The sequence below is a fragment of the Bradysia coprophila genome, chromosome II (assembly GCF_014529535.1).
Source record: "Bradysia coprophila strain Holo2 chromosome II, BU_Bcop_v1, whole genome shotgun sequence".
Taxonomy (NCBI): domain Eukaryota; kingdom Metazoa; phylum Arthropoda; class Insecta; order Diptera; family Sciaridae; genus Bradysia; species Bradysia coprophila.
In genome coordinates this window covers 10,972,078-10,988,998 of record NC_050735.1, presented here as the reverse complement: position 1 = coordinate 10,988,998, position 16,921 = coordinate 10,972,078, and the positions used below count along the sequence as shown (strand labels likewise).

At 33.4% G+C, this 16,921-nt stretch overlaps 2 protein-coding genes across 2 annotated transcripts in view; one reads left to right on the top strand and one right to left on the bottom strand.

The window, feature by feature from the left end:
* LOC119072666 overlaps positions 1 to 2,952 on the bottom strand; it is a 33,221-nt gene extending 30,269 nt beyond the window's left edge. The window contains exon 1 of the mRNA XM_037177928.1: positions 1,985 to 2,952. Coding sequence (XP_037033823.1) covers positions 1,985 to 2,656 — 672 coding nt within the window. The 5' untranslated portion in view covers positions 2,657 to 2,952. The remainder of the gene's footprint in view (positions 1 to 1,984) is intronic.
* Positions 1 to 16,921, top strand: part of LOC119072657 (elongation factor-like GTPase 1) — a 67,808-nt gene that overhangs the window by 35,596 nt on the left and 15,291 nt on the right. The gene's annotated exons all lie outside the window — the stretch shown is intronic.

Genomic DNA, 16,921 nt, shown 5'->3' with positions numbered 1-16,921 from the left:
TTTAGAGAAATGCAGACATTTTGACATTTCAATATATTTTAGCCTGCGCCGGACCACATAACCCAATAATTTACTCATTGTTTGAATATACAGGGAACGTCACTGAAATTTAGACATTGTCAAATAGCGCGGTTTTTTGTCACATTCTCGTAAATTAGTGTCAAATTAGTTGTCAACTTCATCGAGCTAACCTCAAACAAATTAAAATTTTTAATAAATTTTGAGGCTGGATGAGAACGACAATTTCTTTGACGTCTCAAGTGACATTGACAATGATCTATTTGCTTCAGCATACTTTCAATCTGTCTTTCTGCGATTTTACCACGTCCAAGCCTGTAACTATTCCACCCGTATAATCCTCTGAAGCAAATTCATACTTAGGGTTCACTGACGGCCGCTTTACTTCATTAAATCAGATAGATGTGGACAAAATTCGATGTTCATCCGGTATACTAAGGACGAAGTGACTTCTCTCTCGGGCTATGTTTTTTCTGAGCCTTCGTTTTTCCTTGACAAAGTCTTGACTCTATGTGGAATAGACAATTAATATTTCGCAGAAGAAATTGTTGAACTTTTCATTTGTTCTAATAGTTTCTACGTTCCTGTTTCACATTCAGAATTCTTTGATACCACTGAGAGAGTGTCTATATTCAGTCAGTAAAAAAAGGTTCTGTTGAGAAATGTATAACGAACAACTAGAGTACCAGAATTACGGTCATAAAATCTGGTACTTCGTTTGTTAAAAGTACATAAGGTACATATAGGTATTAGGTACAGGTAAATATGACAGAACAGAATGATCAAATGTCATCACTGTTTATTTTAAAGAAATCGCTACTGCCGTACAATGTTTAAAAGTTTTAGAATTTTTCAAGAAGATTTGCAACGCTAAAAAAACCAGAAGGAAATGCAATGTGTTGAAAATAATGAAATCAAAATTCTCAAACTTCTACTCTCCATAAGTTTTGAAACCTTAAAATAAATTAGGTTTTTGGTTTCCTGTTGGTCGTACTCTTAATTTTTTATAACTTTTACAATGATTACAGCACTCGAGGCTTTTTAACGTTTTACGACAGACTAGCCGTTTTAACAATAATGTTTACGCACTTCCATGTTAACCGTATTACATTAGACACATTTAGAACATTATCCAAAAGGGTGAGGAATCAAAATATCACCTATCACACTAAGTGTAAAAATTTTAAATTTCACTTAAGAATGGGATTTTCCAAAACTGGCATATTTGAGTGAACTATTGAGTCTTCCGGACAAAGTTTGCTATATACACAACATGATAGAGGTTCAAATTGTCTTATACAGTAAATTTTATGTTCAAACACTTGAAGTAATAGATTTTACAATTAATTAGATCAAATGAAGTAATAGATCCGATAATTATTACCGCTGGTATGCCGTACCGTCTGTGAAAGGTTCAAATCTACAGCCTATCCATCTAATTACACTGTTGCGTAGAAATGAATCAATTTCAATTAAATTTAAAAATTTCATTTTTTTCTGCTTGCCTATAAAGTACGATTTAAATTTATTAAAAGAATCGCACATCTTGTTTGCGAATCATTTTTTTAAGTGAAATTCTTTTGGAATGAATTAAATTCAGTAACACATTCAGGTAAAGCAAACAAAACACACTTTAATTTTTGAAAACGTTATGTAACGAACAATACGAAAAAAAAATATCTCGAGAAATAATGTAATTCTTCTTAACAAGCAAAACCATTTCTGGTAAACACATAGTATTCATAAAACCATACTGTACTTTTCCAACGATAAAATTGATTTTTAATTAAATATAACCGATTTGAATTCGCATTTTGTAGGTAAGCATATTATTTATGTTATAACTGTTCTCCAATAATTTGAAATAGTTTCTCGTAGATCTTGTTATGAGTTTGAATTATTTACACGAAAAACCGCTTACATTGGCAATAACCGATCAGCAAATAAATACTGTGAATCAACCTACCTTAACTTTTGTCTTATCAATAACAGCAGCTCCAACGGGACGTTTCTTCATCTGAATATCCTCTCGTGCATTATCCGACGATAAGCTATCCACAATCGACGAAGTCGTTATATTACCGAACATAACATCCGTAACATTAGCCTTCATTGCACCGTCATTATTTTTAATATTCACTTGCATCTTTATCATTGGCGAATCGTTTATCTTGGATGGAATATTATGCTTTACCGTTAATTTACCGTTGCCATCGTGTTGGTCGTGTTTAATTGCAGCCTTCGTGGTTGGCGCCGACTGATTTTTGTTGTGTGAATTTTTCTTTAAACGATTTTTGTTGCCTCTTCCTTCGTTTTCATTGGCATCGATGGTGACATTGGTTGCCTGTATATTGGCACCACCTAGTCGGGCCACTCGTTCAACGATTTTCTCCAGCAACACTTTCTGTTGATCGGAAAAGTTTTTCGTATCCATTTGCAATAGTTGGCCGTATTCGCGCATCGTTTCGTCCGACAATTTAACACCTTTGTCGAGACGTTGAGACGCGAAGTCACGACTTAGACGACTCCTTCTTCCAGATTGAACAAGTTCGGCTGTTCCCATAAATCCATCTTTACTATCACACCGATATTGTTGTACGCTCACTATCAGCACTAGTAGGAAAATATTGAACTGCATTTTGTCACTAATTGCTTTTGTCTGAATTTATTTACTTATTTATCTCAGTTGAGCACTTTTCGATAAAAAGTTGGCTTAATCAATTTTAACAAAAAATCAAAATTTAGTTCCTCTAAACACACATTCCCGTTGCAACAATTTTTCTTTTCGAAACAATAAAATCAAATAGAGAGAAAAGTTAGCTCACTTCTTGACTGTTACAGCAATGATTTAGGACTGAAGAAAATACCGATTTTCACGACATCACCGACCGCTAACCTTACCTTACGGAATAGTTTATATCAAATGTTCCATTCAACGATTCAACGCTGCTTTTTAAAACTCAGTCGATGTTGGTATGGGTTTCACCGAAGAGGCATAATATTTATTATACACAGTCTATGACGGCAATAGTTGTGGTACCATCACGGTTTTAATATTATCAGCATCTACTTTACTTCTCTTATTATTCGTATTGTTCTTATTTCTTTTTTTTTTTTGTTTGTTACCATACCTCTTCTCATATTATACAGTGTTTCGAATGTTGCCTCTTAGTTTTTGTTAATATTGTGGAAAACGGACCGATATTATACGTATATGTGTAGAGAAATAGATGAAAGAATCTGAATCGTAACTAAAAATTGATGATAGGAGAGATGGCATGGCATTTTACTCAATCTGTGGAAAAGAATTCTTGTGCAGCTCTTAAAAAGAAAGTAATAGTGCGCCAACTAGCTTTTCCACTCTTAATCTTTAAGCAAGAAAGCAATAATAACAAAAGCAAACAACACGACCAATATCGGAGTGTATAAGATGTTACCTTCTTTATACAATTATGTGGATGTTGTGGATGCAGGAGAATATTATATTGTGTCTATTTTGCCTACGAGAATTTTAGATATAGATGATAAGGTACCTTCATCTTTTTCTGATTGAGAAATTACATGCCTTTATGCTGGAATGCAAATTGCGAATTAGTTTGTCATTGGTTGGGGTTTGGAGCACCTATATCTCTGTTAAACATACACTTATTTATTGAATACAAATTAATTGAAGAGAAAACCATTTAGGTGAGTTAAGGCTGAACGAGCATTTTGACAAAAACACTAAATCCAGACTTCGATGGGACTGTCGATTGGAATTATGGATTTAAAAGGGAATTCAATCTATCTTAATATAGTCGTTGTTATTGTATTATGGTATCGCTGATCGATATGATGGGACAGACATTGAATATAATTTTCCAAACCGATATGTCTGAGATATGTTGAATGACTTCGAGTATGTAAGCCTAAAAATGCTGCAGACTGACAACATAATCATTTTTCATTGAAACTGGTAATAGTTATCGAATCTATTACTTCATTTGATTTAAATATTTTCGGTAAAATAAAATGAAATCTTTGACTTCATTTGTTGAAACATCAATTAATTTTAAGTGATGGTAATGTAGAGCTCATTTTTGTCGTCGTTTTCGTTAACAGATGATTTGTACGATCAAGCTTTTTCATTGTTTATTCATGCAGAGGAAACATTCAATAAGGTGTCGTTCACAAATTACATACATTACCAGCGTAACTCTAGTTTGCATTTAACAATTCAAAAGAGCTTCAACATCCTTACCCTTAGCAACTATCGAAACACCAGCAGTGATAGTAGATCTGCTCGTATGACTACCATATGCTGAGCCGTTGAGCTTTAAAGGAAAGGTACGAACAGAAATTCATCACAATTTGTTTCTGGTGAAGACCATATGATTTTTCGTTGAAGTTGATAATGTTTATCGAATCCAGAGTTCCCACGGCTTAGGAAGGCTCCTAAAATTAGGAATTTTAGGAAATTTTAAAGGCGATTTTAGGAGTATTTTAGGAGATTTGGAAGGTAATTTTAGGAGTATTTTAGGAGGAATTTTTTTAAATGTGGGAAAGGTTGTATAAGTAATTTCCGGAGGAATTTTTGCTCTGTTTCTCATACACTTCGTAAAATACTAAAAATGTTAAAGAAAATTGACAAAAAGTTATTTTTTTTTTGTCAAAACATATTTTTCCTTATGTAGTTTAATAATTGAAACTTTTATGATTTCCTCTTTTCTGACGCCAGTCTCGACTAGCCAGCAACTGATCCTTTATCAGGTTTTTCTTGTCGACTGCGCCTTTCGAATTAACAAGATTCACCATAACTTAGTTTCCATCATTTATCAGCTCTTGTGCACTAAAAAGTTTTTTTCTAATGGATCTGGAGAGATTTCTCGATATCGGAAAGTTTTTCTGAACTCGATTTTTTTGTGTGAAGATGCTTTATTGTGATTATCTTCCGCCTCTTTATTCTTAAGAAGTAGTACCTTCTCGACTTTTTGTTGTTCGAGAAAAGTAAAGTACATTGGAGCACATCTGGAAAATACGTCGATTCATTAGGAAGTCAGTGACGTTTATATTATTCAATGTGTCCCTAAACGTTCGAAGTGACACGATAGTCGCATCTTCTAACAAACAATAATGTATTTATTTTCGCTAAATCCACGTTCAGGATCGCTATTTGCATGACTCAAAGAAAGGAGTGTTTTCGCAAGTTGAGTCAGGTTCATACAGAAGTTCAAATTCATTGCCGCATAATTTTGCTGTTTTTACCGTTTTTAGTTTTTCAGTATTATTAAAAAATTTCTTCGAGAGTGTGAGCTCATTTTAGGAATTTTAGAGGATTTTAGGACATTTTAGGAGGATTTGGTCCATTTTATGAATTTTATGAATTTTAGGAGGAGTGGGAACTCTGCGAATCTATTACTTCATTTGATTTGAAATATTTTCGGTGGAATCAAATCAAATCTATGACTTCTTTTGTTGTAACAGTTTGCTATACAAGATATTGGTATAGGTATAGCTCATCTCTATAGGCTCATTACTCATTTTTGTCGTCGTTTTTGATAACAGATGATACATCCGTTTGGTTGGTTTGGTTTAATTGATCTGGATTGTGTTACAATACAGAGTCTCGCTGCATCGCCCAAAACAAATGTTTGAGCTGATTGTACTATTCTCTACAGAGAAAAACCAGCAGTTATACTTGACCCAAGTGTACGACTGATGGACCCACGTGTACGACTGATGGGCTGAAGTAACTGATATAAATGCTATATCAACATTTTTGACGGCGGACGATGTAAATCGGTATATAATCTATTACTTCATTTTATTTAAATACTTTCGGCAGACTGACATGAAATCTATTACTTCATTTTTTAACCATACATCATTCATCTCGTTGTTTTCGACAATAAATTATTGTTTTTATTTGGACCACTCAAAGCTGTGGGAGTATATCTACCTGTTTAAACATCATGGATGGTCTGAGTCGCTTAGCTTCAACAATTTTGTTTATTGTGGCTAAGAAATTCGGATGGTGATGAGAGAAAGTTTGCCCTAAAATCTTTTAGCGTGTGTGGCTCTTAGCTCTCGTTTTATTCATATTTCACAATCATCATCGCAAAACTTAAAAACTCTTGATTTCGCATTCTTAGGCAGTCAAAAGTTGTCAATCTAACTATCCCCAATTGTAATAGCCGCCAATTTTAATTATTTGTTTTATTAACCAAAAAAAAGGCATCATTGTCAAATCAAATGACCATCCATGTAATAAACTTGACAGCCGTAATGGATTTCGTTTTTGTAAACTTGTCAAATCTTTGGCAATTATTCCTCGGGTAAATTACAAAGTAAAAACAATTTACAAATGTTGTGTGTTCAGTGGTCAGCCATCAACAAAAAAATGGTTCTAACCGCGTCTAGGAAAAGTGCTGTGAAATATTTTCGCCATGCCATTTGGCACGATGATATGTTCGTTTATAAAATAACGCAATATAGTATCATATAACCGATGGTTGATAAAATATCACATACAATAAATCAACATCCAGATTTTCTCCGCGGGCCATTCCTCACAGTACCGTACAATTGTGTACGACTTTTACACAAACCGATATTGGGAATGTGAACAAAAGCAAAAATGTTACAATTGTGTGTTACAATTTCCGATGTTAGTTCTGTATATATATTCGAAAATTGTATTTATTTATACAAACCTTTTGCGTGCTGGAACTTTATTATGCTCACGAACCTAAATTAATTTCGTCTTGTAGACCAAGGTCCAAATTTTTGTTTTGTTCGAAAATGTTTCGTATTTATTAAATTGACGACGAGATGAGAAAAAAAAGCAACGTCTTTCACCCAATTTCTTTGCATTTCATTTCATATTATAAAAATTTCGGTACTTCATCACGGAAACATTTTCAGCCATTAACGACGAAAACAATGATTTTGTTCTCAGAACGGAATTAAAGAAAAAAAAAACTCACAATTAAACTGTTGTTAAAATGCGCGCTATCATAGCGAAACCATTTCGTACCAGAGACGGAATTTTTGGTAGGTTTTTTTTGTCTCGTTCACAGAACCAAAATAAAAGCGTGACCTCAAAGTTACTCAGAAAAGAAAAAAGAAAAGATTTTTAAAATTAAATCTGGGCTTTATGTATTTCACGAGCGACAAATTAGTCGGCTGGATATTATAAGATTCTTCCAAACATGAATTTGTTAATTGTGATGATGATATACCAAACCGAGCACACCGCTTTTGACTAATTAAAGGTATCAAGTCTATTTAACAACGGCGATAAATAATTGTTGTTTTATGCAATATATTGTATGCATAATTCGCACAGATAAATTATGGTGTGAAATGGTTTTCGTTGCTTATCTGTATCTTTCTCTCCTCGGCACACCGTATATTTGACTTTAACAATATGTTTTATGAAATGGTTATGGTAATTTCTTTTTTATCTTCTTCATTTTTTTAAAATTTAATATTTAATTATGGAAAATATGTGGAACAAGATGCTGAGTATGGTCCCGATTTTAATATATATATTAAGATAAGACAAGAGAATTTAATTTTTCGACATTCAAATATGTGTCTTCACTATTTTCTTATTATTATTTAAATCATTTTATGCATCTCTTGGTCTCGTCTTAAGTTGTTAATTTGTTCTTTTATTATTTTCTCTTCTTTTTGTTATCATGACTAACGGTTAATTATTATTGATGATAATCTCTTGAATCAAGTAGATCTGAAGCGAAAAAGAAAAAAAAATCTTGACCAATCCAATCACATACATGTTCAATGGATATATAGTGCAACATATATCGCGAATCGTTGTTTAAAAAAAATCCATTTGACTGAACAATATTACACGAACGAGAGATAGCAAAGGACCCTATGGGTATTACATACGATAAGCTTATAATAACGCTAATAGAAAACGTAGATAATAACAGAGATGCCAATCATTTCTTCTATCTTTTCATCGGGGGCTTATGTACACAATGTACTGGCCCTATAGCTGGACTGCTCAATATAAATCGTTCTGATGTTGGGCATTGTTGTGTTTATGTTCGTTTTCTTTTCGAGTGATTAAAAATGTTTTTACTTCCGCACCACGAGTAACCATATTCAGGTGAGAGAGTTGTACTTTTAAAAAAAACTTTTTTTTTTCGTTTTTAATTCGAAATGATTTTCTGTTGTTTATCAGCGTAGTACAACATTTATTATTGCTTTGGTGCGGTGTGTGGAGTAATTTTTTTTTGTTTTTGTTTTCACTGAGAGACGAGAGTGTTAGATGAGATGCTTTAGTTAATAGTAATAATAATCGAATTCGAAAAAGAACGAAAGTATAGATGATGATGATGCTGTTGTGGTAATGGAATAATAAGCTGTTCCGTGTAATGATTAGAATTTTCTTAGTTTTGAACTTTTGTTTCAAAATGAACTTTGATGGTTCGCTATAATTCATTTTTCTTGGAAATTGTAACGGAGTAAAATGCATGGTGTCGATGTCCGTATATTAGCTTTTCTGATTGTGTTAGGTACAAATTATATTCCCCTTCAAGTAACACTAGGTAACAAACTTTGAAACTTATGAAAAATACACAAATTGGGGCAATTTGCGTTGGATAGGTCCCGAAACAGCTCTGAGTTCGAAACACGCATCTGTTGGTTCTAATGACGACTGTTGTACCGCTATTGTCGCTTCAGTCGACCTCAGAGACGGAAAATGAGTCAAATCTGTCGGTGAGGTCTTATTCAAATTTGAGCACTAGTCGGGCGCAATAGCTTCTACTGTAAACTTTGTTTGCTGTTATTCAGTCAATTCCCTATTAAGTGAACAATCGCGATTGCTGCAAACAGTGTGTTGACACAAGTATCAATTTATTTGTATTTCATTGGTGCGCCCAACGCAACTTATTGTTCTTCAAGTTGATAGCGAAATAGTTGCTATGCTAAGAAGTTGTGCAACATGTTTGTTTTGGATATGCGGATGTATAAATCATATGAATTAGTGATCATTCACCCTTCATGGACTGCAAAAATGTCACAATTTCGAACAACGAATAGGTTCCTTCTTTTGATTTTAGTTTTTTTTTAAATTTTCAACAGATTGCTCTTGTACTTCATTTGTTTAATCAAGTTTTTTGATATATAAGACGACATTCTTCAGAACCAATCGTTTATGCTTTTCGTTACTTTCGATAACAGATATTTGACTCTGTCGTCCTAACATGTTTGCTTCATGTTTTCTATTTATGTGATTACAACATCAATGTCATTAAAATCTGTCGCACAACATCTTTAAACTGAACGACTAAATGCGCTTTACTGCCCCAGTAATACTGGTTGATTGAACGAATGTTGTCACAACAATTGCTCTAATCAAAGACAAACAATGAATTAACAGTGACCGTGACCAATGACCGTTGAATATCCTAACGTAATATATGCATAAAATTGAGTTTAATAAGTATGCTAGATCCTCAATGAATAAATTTCTCAAAACGATTGACTTTCTCTCCTAAAAGCGTTTTCATTTTTGTTCAGATTCATTTGAATATTCATTGTTGTTACGAAGATGAACACATAATTCCAAATTGAGAAACACTATAATCCACAATGTGCTGACTTTGGTAAAACAGTTTTTTTTTCGTCTAAAAAATATTATTAAAATAATCGAGTTTCAATATATCGGCATGGGCAATTAATTTGTCCAACAGCAACAATAAAGTACACACATATCCAATGAAGATTAATTGTTCGCATCACAAGCATGAAGAGAATATTTTGTATTTAGCACAGAGTGAACCACCTGTCTTAATATTTATTATGAAAAAAATGATAGAGTCCAATTAAGTTCGGTAAAGAATGTTGCACCGCAGTACAATACTGATAGCTTTTTTATGGGTTGTGTTTGGATGAATTATCAACAAAGTATCAAGTTTAGGAATTAGTTTAATTGAACAGTTTCAGTAGAATTCAACATTTAATTCAGAAGAGAAAGAAAGAAAATTTTCGTTTTGTTACGAGGGGCACTGCGCCTGGGCTAGTTGAGTAAATAACGGTAAATTATAGGTCAAACATTATTTATATGTAAATGCAGAGAAGATGTGACTAAATATCCAGCCGCAAAGATTGTAACAGTGTTCTCGTATGTCACTTATATCACCAATAGTATGACCTTGAACGTTTCAAGATTTAAGCATACCAACTACTCTAGAAAATTTTGATGAGCACCAAGTGGTACCTTTTGTTCGAATTTTCGAAACAAGATATCACTTGATGTTCTAAATATTGTCAGTGAAATTTAGACGTAAATTTGCTTCATCTGGTCAACTCACACTCAAATAAGGTTTTAACAAGAACAAGCATGTGAGTGTATCTATATTTCATCCGTGTGAACAAGCACACGTACTTTTGTTTGTATGAGCGGACCAGCTGAAAAACAGCTGAAGCAAACTCATGCCCGAATTTCACTGGCGCTTCCAGTGCGGGCTTTTGTAAAAATCACATGTAGCATCTAACCAACAAATCAGGATCAATAGGAAATGAATTCTTAAAAATTCTTAAATTTTACAAACGATTTTCGCTGACTCCCAAGGACGCTTATCGACCTATGACTTTCTGTTTTACTTAGTTCCTTTCACATTATTAATATTTTAACAAAAAATTATTAAGAAATTTTTGTGAATTTTTAACAATTTTTAATAATTTTAAGGATTTAATCCCTTAGACGGTCAGCGAAATATATGATAAATATATTGAAGTGACAGATTTTGTATAAAACACTAGGAGATATTTTAAACAAACGAAACAAACGAAGTAACAGATTTAATGATTTTATTGCAATATTCTTGTTAAAGGTTAATGCTCAAAATCCAATACCCTCTCTTAGGTGGTATTTTGACAGCGTCAAAACGAAGTTTTTTTTGCTAGAGAGGTTATTGTTAAAACACAATTGCAATTAAGCAATATTAAAATAAAGAAAAAACTATTAAATGATGTCACTCAATTTCGGACAGTGTGGTACCCCTCGGTTTTGTAGCATTTGTTGTTTGTAGCTCGGTGAATTTATCCATTGAATCTTCGAAACAGAAAAACGAACTTCAATTGTATTCACTGTAGTTTTATGATAGAAAACCTAATGTTGTTAGCGTTTGTACATATTAAGTAATTATTATCGCATTATTTACTGCTAATGAGCCAATGATCCTATATATAGGTTCGTCTTCGAAACAAATACATTCTTGGTCGATAACTGAAGATTTTTTTTTTCTAATCAGAATCAGAATAGAAAAAACTATTCAAGTTCTTTGTAGGATTTTAATTAATAATAATAATAATAAAAGTAAACGTTATAATTTGTAGTAATCTTTCTCTGGTGTTATATTCGTGTTCTGACCGTTCAGGCGTTACGGTTCATTAAGATTTTGAATTAAATTATTAAATGTTTTTGTTTTCGTGCTTGCCGTTTTTGTTCACAATTTATTAATGAATTGTAACTCCTCCTTCTTCAGAGAGATATTCAAGCTTGATTGTTCTTTGCCATTTTTTTTCCTTCTAATTTTAAAACTTTGTCTACAATAAAATAATCAGAATAATGTGGTTCATTGACTTGACAATATTTTATATTCAGAGTCCACAAAAATTGTGCCATATGGTTTAACCGTTCTAATAAAAATAATTTTAAAGAAATGCAGAAAAAAAAATTAGTTTCCTTAACGGTTAAATGAAGTGTATCATTGTTTACGATTCGCGAAAATAAAATATGAACTTCTTGAATATTGCTTCTTTTGTGGCTGGTACACATTAAAAGTATATGAAACAGAAACTTTTTTATGTGTGGTACAAATCAGATGCAAAAGAAGTGATCAGTAGTCATGCTGCTGTGATTTTATTTGAATAATAAAAACTAAGAATCCAACGAAACTTCTTCCATTGCAAATTTTTCAATAAGAAAATGCTTTTTCAATTGTGTTACATTGAAGAACTATACTGCGATCAAAGTACAAAATCACAAGGGACGCTTTCTCTATTTCGTGCATTTTGTGGGCGAACAGCATACGATGCAGAATTTTCTGTGTTATATTCGACTAAGTGCATTTGCGAAATCTGTTTGAAAAACAGCCTAACGAAATCAGACCTCAGTTTCCAGTGGAGTCATTTTTTGTGCCTTGAAAGGTATTGAACCCTAGAATTCATAATAACCTTAGAAACGTTTAAATAAACCCATCGTATACATTCTTATTAGCAATAGAAAGTTAAGGCTTGTAGTAACGAGGACAGATGGAATTTTCATCTCTAAGTTGCTTTGACGAGACGGAGTGACCCTTAGAATTCGCATAGGGTAGTCCCATGGCTGTGGCCATTAATGACCCGAATTTCTAGTCATATAAACTGGAAAATTAACCAAAATTCAATAGGCTGTTAAGAATCGTCAAAGGGCAACCTACAGTCAAAGGCAGTCAATTTTCAGCATAAATTAGCTTAAGCTGTTTTTCAGCTGATCCATACAAACAATCACAACCGTTTATACGTCTTTATACGGTTTTACCACTATCATGCGCGTGCGTGTAGCAGCTTCAACCGTATGAACAAGGAAAACCAGTTTTGATTGTATGTGTGGATCAGCTGAAAAACAGCTGAAGCAAATTTATGCTGAAAATTGACTGACTTTGAGTACTGCGGCCAGAAAAACTAATTACTATCCGAATTCCAGTCTGTTTGACGCTTTTGTTCTAAGACAGTGTTTCTCCGTGCAATTCAGAGAGATGTTCTCACATTTTGTGTGGCCACAAATTGTCGTAAGACAATGATTATGCTCCCATTCTTCATTTGTTCTTGAGAGTATCATCTAATTTGATAAAATCAAAATTTCTAACAAGAATTTATTTATTTCAATTTGAAAGTATTTAGAAGCGGAAAAAGAAACGTTTATCTTCCACACTTTCGCGTTGCTAAATTCTTTTATTGTCAAAATTATTTCTTAATTCTTTTATATTTCCTAAATATGTGTAAATGATGTGCGTCTGAAACAAGGTCTGAAAAAAACAGTCTTTTCTAAACGTTTCGAATTTATCGTTTTGTTCTTTTCTTGTGGTACCTAGTACCTATGGAATCTGATTATTTATGCAAAATTTAATTTTATTTTGAACTATTCGGATTGAGCGGTTAATGAACAATGATAAATGCTTTGTTATTGAAAATAGCCAACATTCTCACGCAAATTGAAATAAAAAGAAGAAGCTCCGTTTAATAGATTTTTGTACAATGTTGATCGGTTGATTGAATACGAAAAATAAGGAGTTATGCATGCCAAAAAGCTAATTTATATAAAAACGTATAAATATGTCATTCAGAGCCTTTGACTCAGAGTATGACTATCGATTTGTTTATACCGAGTACTCTTCGCTACTCTAAAATTTCTCTAGGCTCGACAAACATCATTTAGTGAGACAAAAGCCGAAAACGTATTTCGACATAAATAAAACGTCTGCCCACACTGTACTGTTTGTCAGCCTTTTAATGACGCCCCACATGTATGTGCAATATGGAAGTAAAATATTGCCAAATTGACTTAATGGAAGGCACTGGTTGTTCACTCGGACACAATAGCTAGCTCTGAACTGTTTTAGAAGAGGTACAACACTCTCCAAAGTTCGCCCATTTTAGTCTGAAATCGTCATTTTTCAAAGTGATGTTGCTCACTGTAGAATCTACAGTGTAGATGGCCATCCACACAACCCATGTTGGCCCGTAACTACATGAGCTCAGCTATCCAATGATACCATGGTCGACCATGTCCCTCGTGAACTCCCACAATGGCCGGATTTTTTTAAAGGTGGTTTTGTACTCTAAGGGTCAAGCCCCGTCTAGGCATATAAAAATGATTTCTCTAAAAAATAGGCCCGATTTTAGTAGGCTATTTTTCAAAAGAATCCCTCTGATGCCTTACATTGATCACAGTTTTTAAGGTCAGACTTCACCTACTCGAAAATTGAAAGGAGTTAAAATTCTAAAAAGGTTTTAAAGCTCACGAGCGCCTTTTTAAATTGAATTGAGTTGCCAAAAAAATGAGTCCATTTCAATTTTAATGATATGAACCATTTTGATGAGACTATTCTCATTCTTAAAAATTTTGAATTCGAGTTTTAGTGAAACTAGTGACGATGTTCAATTGAAATAACAAGATATAATTTGCTGATGATCCCCTTTACTTCTTCAATTTCATCGTCATATTCAAAGTGTCAGCGCTAATATACTTCCATAAGTAGATCCTAAATGTCTGTTACTTTCTATCGACTTCCTACTCACTATTTTCAACAACAAATTTCCTTTCCGACTCGATTTTGATATCATCGTTAGTGGTTTTCAATAACGTGTTTCAAGTTTACGCATCTAACTATACCAAATCGCGGATCTCCGAATGGAAAGTCAACTGAACACAAGACTGAACATCACAATTTTAAATCAATTACTAACACTTCGATTTGAATCGAACCGTTCGAATCTTGGTTCAAATATTACTATGTTCTATTTAACAAATTCCTATAAAAATGTAGGTACAGTGTGTCGTTAATTAAAACGCGATTAAGCGAAACCAATATTATACTGTTACAGCAGCAGCATAACATTTAAAAAAAAACGTTTTTATTTGATTTGATGAAACTAAAAATCGGACTCTCAAGATGTGAATAATATATAGTGTTAACTTAGTTGCTCGATATTAATAATAACTTGTTCACAGATCAATAAATATTTATTGCTGTTTTATGTGGCGCATCTCTTTTATATAACAGTTCAAGCAATGTTGCACTTTAATTGGGTTACAAATACACGAATTCAATGAAAGTACAGTGGTTGGTATAACATTCAAGCGACTTTATCAAAATATAAAGACCAAGGCGAATCTTCCATTGCCTTGCTCCTACACATCCATACGTACGTATACGTTTCGCAGTTTTACTTAAAATGTAAAAACAAAATTTTCATGTTCGAGTCAGATGGTTGATTTTTAAATTAGACAGGTGTGACCGGTCCGGTGTGATGAGGCGTAATTTTAAACTTTACCATCGGTCGCCTTTTTCGCTTTTTATATTCTCAACGTGTGAATTCAAACACCTCAAAATTTACGTACATTCTTCTACGTCTTGTGTCTGCACTAGTTATGGTAAATCTAAGTATTTTACTCTGCAGATGCCGTTTTTTTCAACGTTCATACAAGCTGAAACATATCCATAAACTTACTCTTTCACCATACGAATGGTTTGCGTCTACGGTTGGTTGATATATAAAATGATGTGCTTATGGTGAACAGTGAATAGACGCGACCATTTAATCATGGTGTTTAATATCCAATTTTGTAATATTTTTACTCTTTACTTTTATGTAAGTCACGTTAGGTAGGTGGAAGTGATGACAAATAAAGGATATTACGTATTATAAACTCTGATCTTCAGATAAAGCTTTCCAACAGACGGGTTACGTACTCGCATTTTTTTTCTATGTAGAGACAGAAGGGACCGAAACGTTTCTATTTCTGGATTCAGGATGTTCACTTGGAACTGGCACTCCACTTACTCAATTTCAATATCGTTAATAAAATCTTCAATAAAAAGAAGTATTTCATGTCTTTCAATATTTTAATGCTCAAAGGGTCTTACAATTGGGATAACTTTGAGTAACAATTTATATTGCCTGTCTGTTTTTGATATTATGACTATGAATAACGTTGAAATACTTGGGAACTTCCCACTGGGAAGGGAAGAGTTAAAAAAAGCTCTGTGTAGGTTGGAAAGGTAGAGGTAAAATTATGGTCTTGCAAGACTATCTCATCTGCCTTGCAGAGAACTGAGATTTCGATCGAAGGTGGCATGATTTACAGAAGGAGTTTCCGTTGCACATATTAAGGAGCATCAGTAGCGAACGTATTGAGAGTTAACACTCTAAACAGGCGAATTTCAAGTTTGACATAAATTTGCATAAATTTTGACATCTATAGCAATATAGCAACGCGAATGAGACCAAATTTAATTTTTTCTTTTATTCTCCTGTAAAGTTTGACAATATAAATAAAGTAAAACTTGAATTAGGTGGGAAGGAAGACCTCTGTTGAAGCTTGAAGGCTTTATCTTTCCCCTTTACTGTTAAATCTTGCGTCGTTCGTATGCCTTCAAGCTCACTTAGAAAATTTATAAAAAAACCGAAAATACTCAGGTCTGTAACGCTCGATAACTCAAGTAATTATGAAACAATTTTCAAAAATTTTATTTCAATTGAAAAGGAATGAATTTCTGAGGCTAAGATTGGAGTCGGATAATATCAACCGAATGATCTGCGAGTTATTCCCAAAAGAGTTTTTGACCGGCCGATAACTGGAGCAATCCTCTTAACCGTTTTTGGATTTTTTGGATTTGAACTGACAATGAACAAAATTTCGATTCTTGCCAACTTCCGGTAGTACTATCTCCTAACCAACCGCCTGAGATTTTATTGATTTTACAAGAGAGTTAAAAATGCCAATTATTTTTAGATGTTCCTGTGCACGGTGGAAGAAATATGAGCAGTAACATTTTCAACACTGTTACTTCTTATAATTCCGAGACTGTATTATCTCTAACCTCTGCCTTCGATTGTTTCTTTTTACAGTCGTTCTTAAATCATTGCAGTGTGTCTGGGCTTATGCATTTTATGGTCTTAATTTAGAGAGTGTAGTTTTGAAGGTAAAATGAAAGAATGATTCACCGTCTTTTGATAACCTCGTCAGCCATGGACCTGACCCACCCCATAAGTTAGCAATTAATAAGATCCATTACTAGCGAATCGTCGCATCCATTTAGATCCTTTATCATACTCAGTAGGAAGAAAGTAGGAAATACAACAACTGGAGCAGCTCCAACATCTGTTGCCAGTT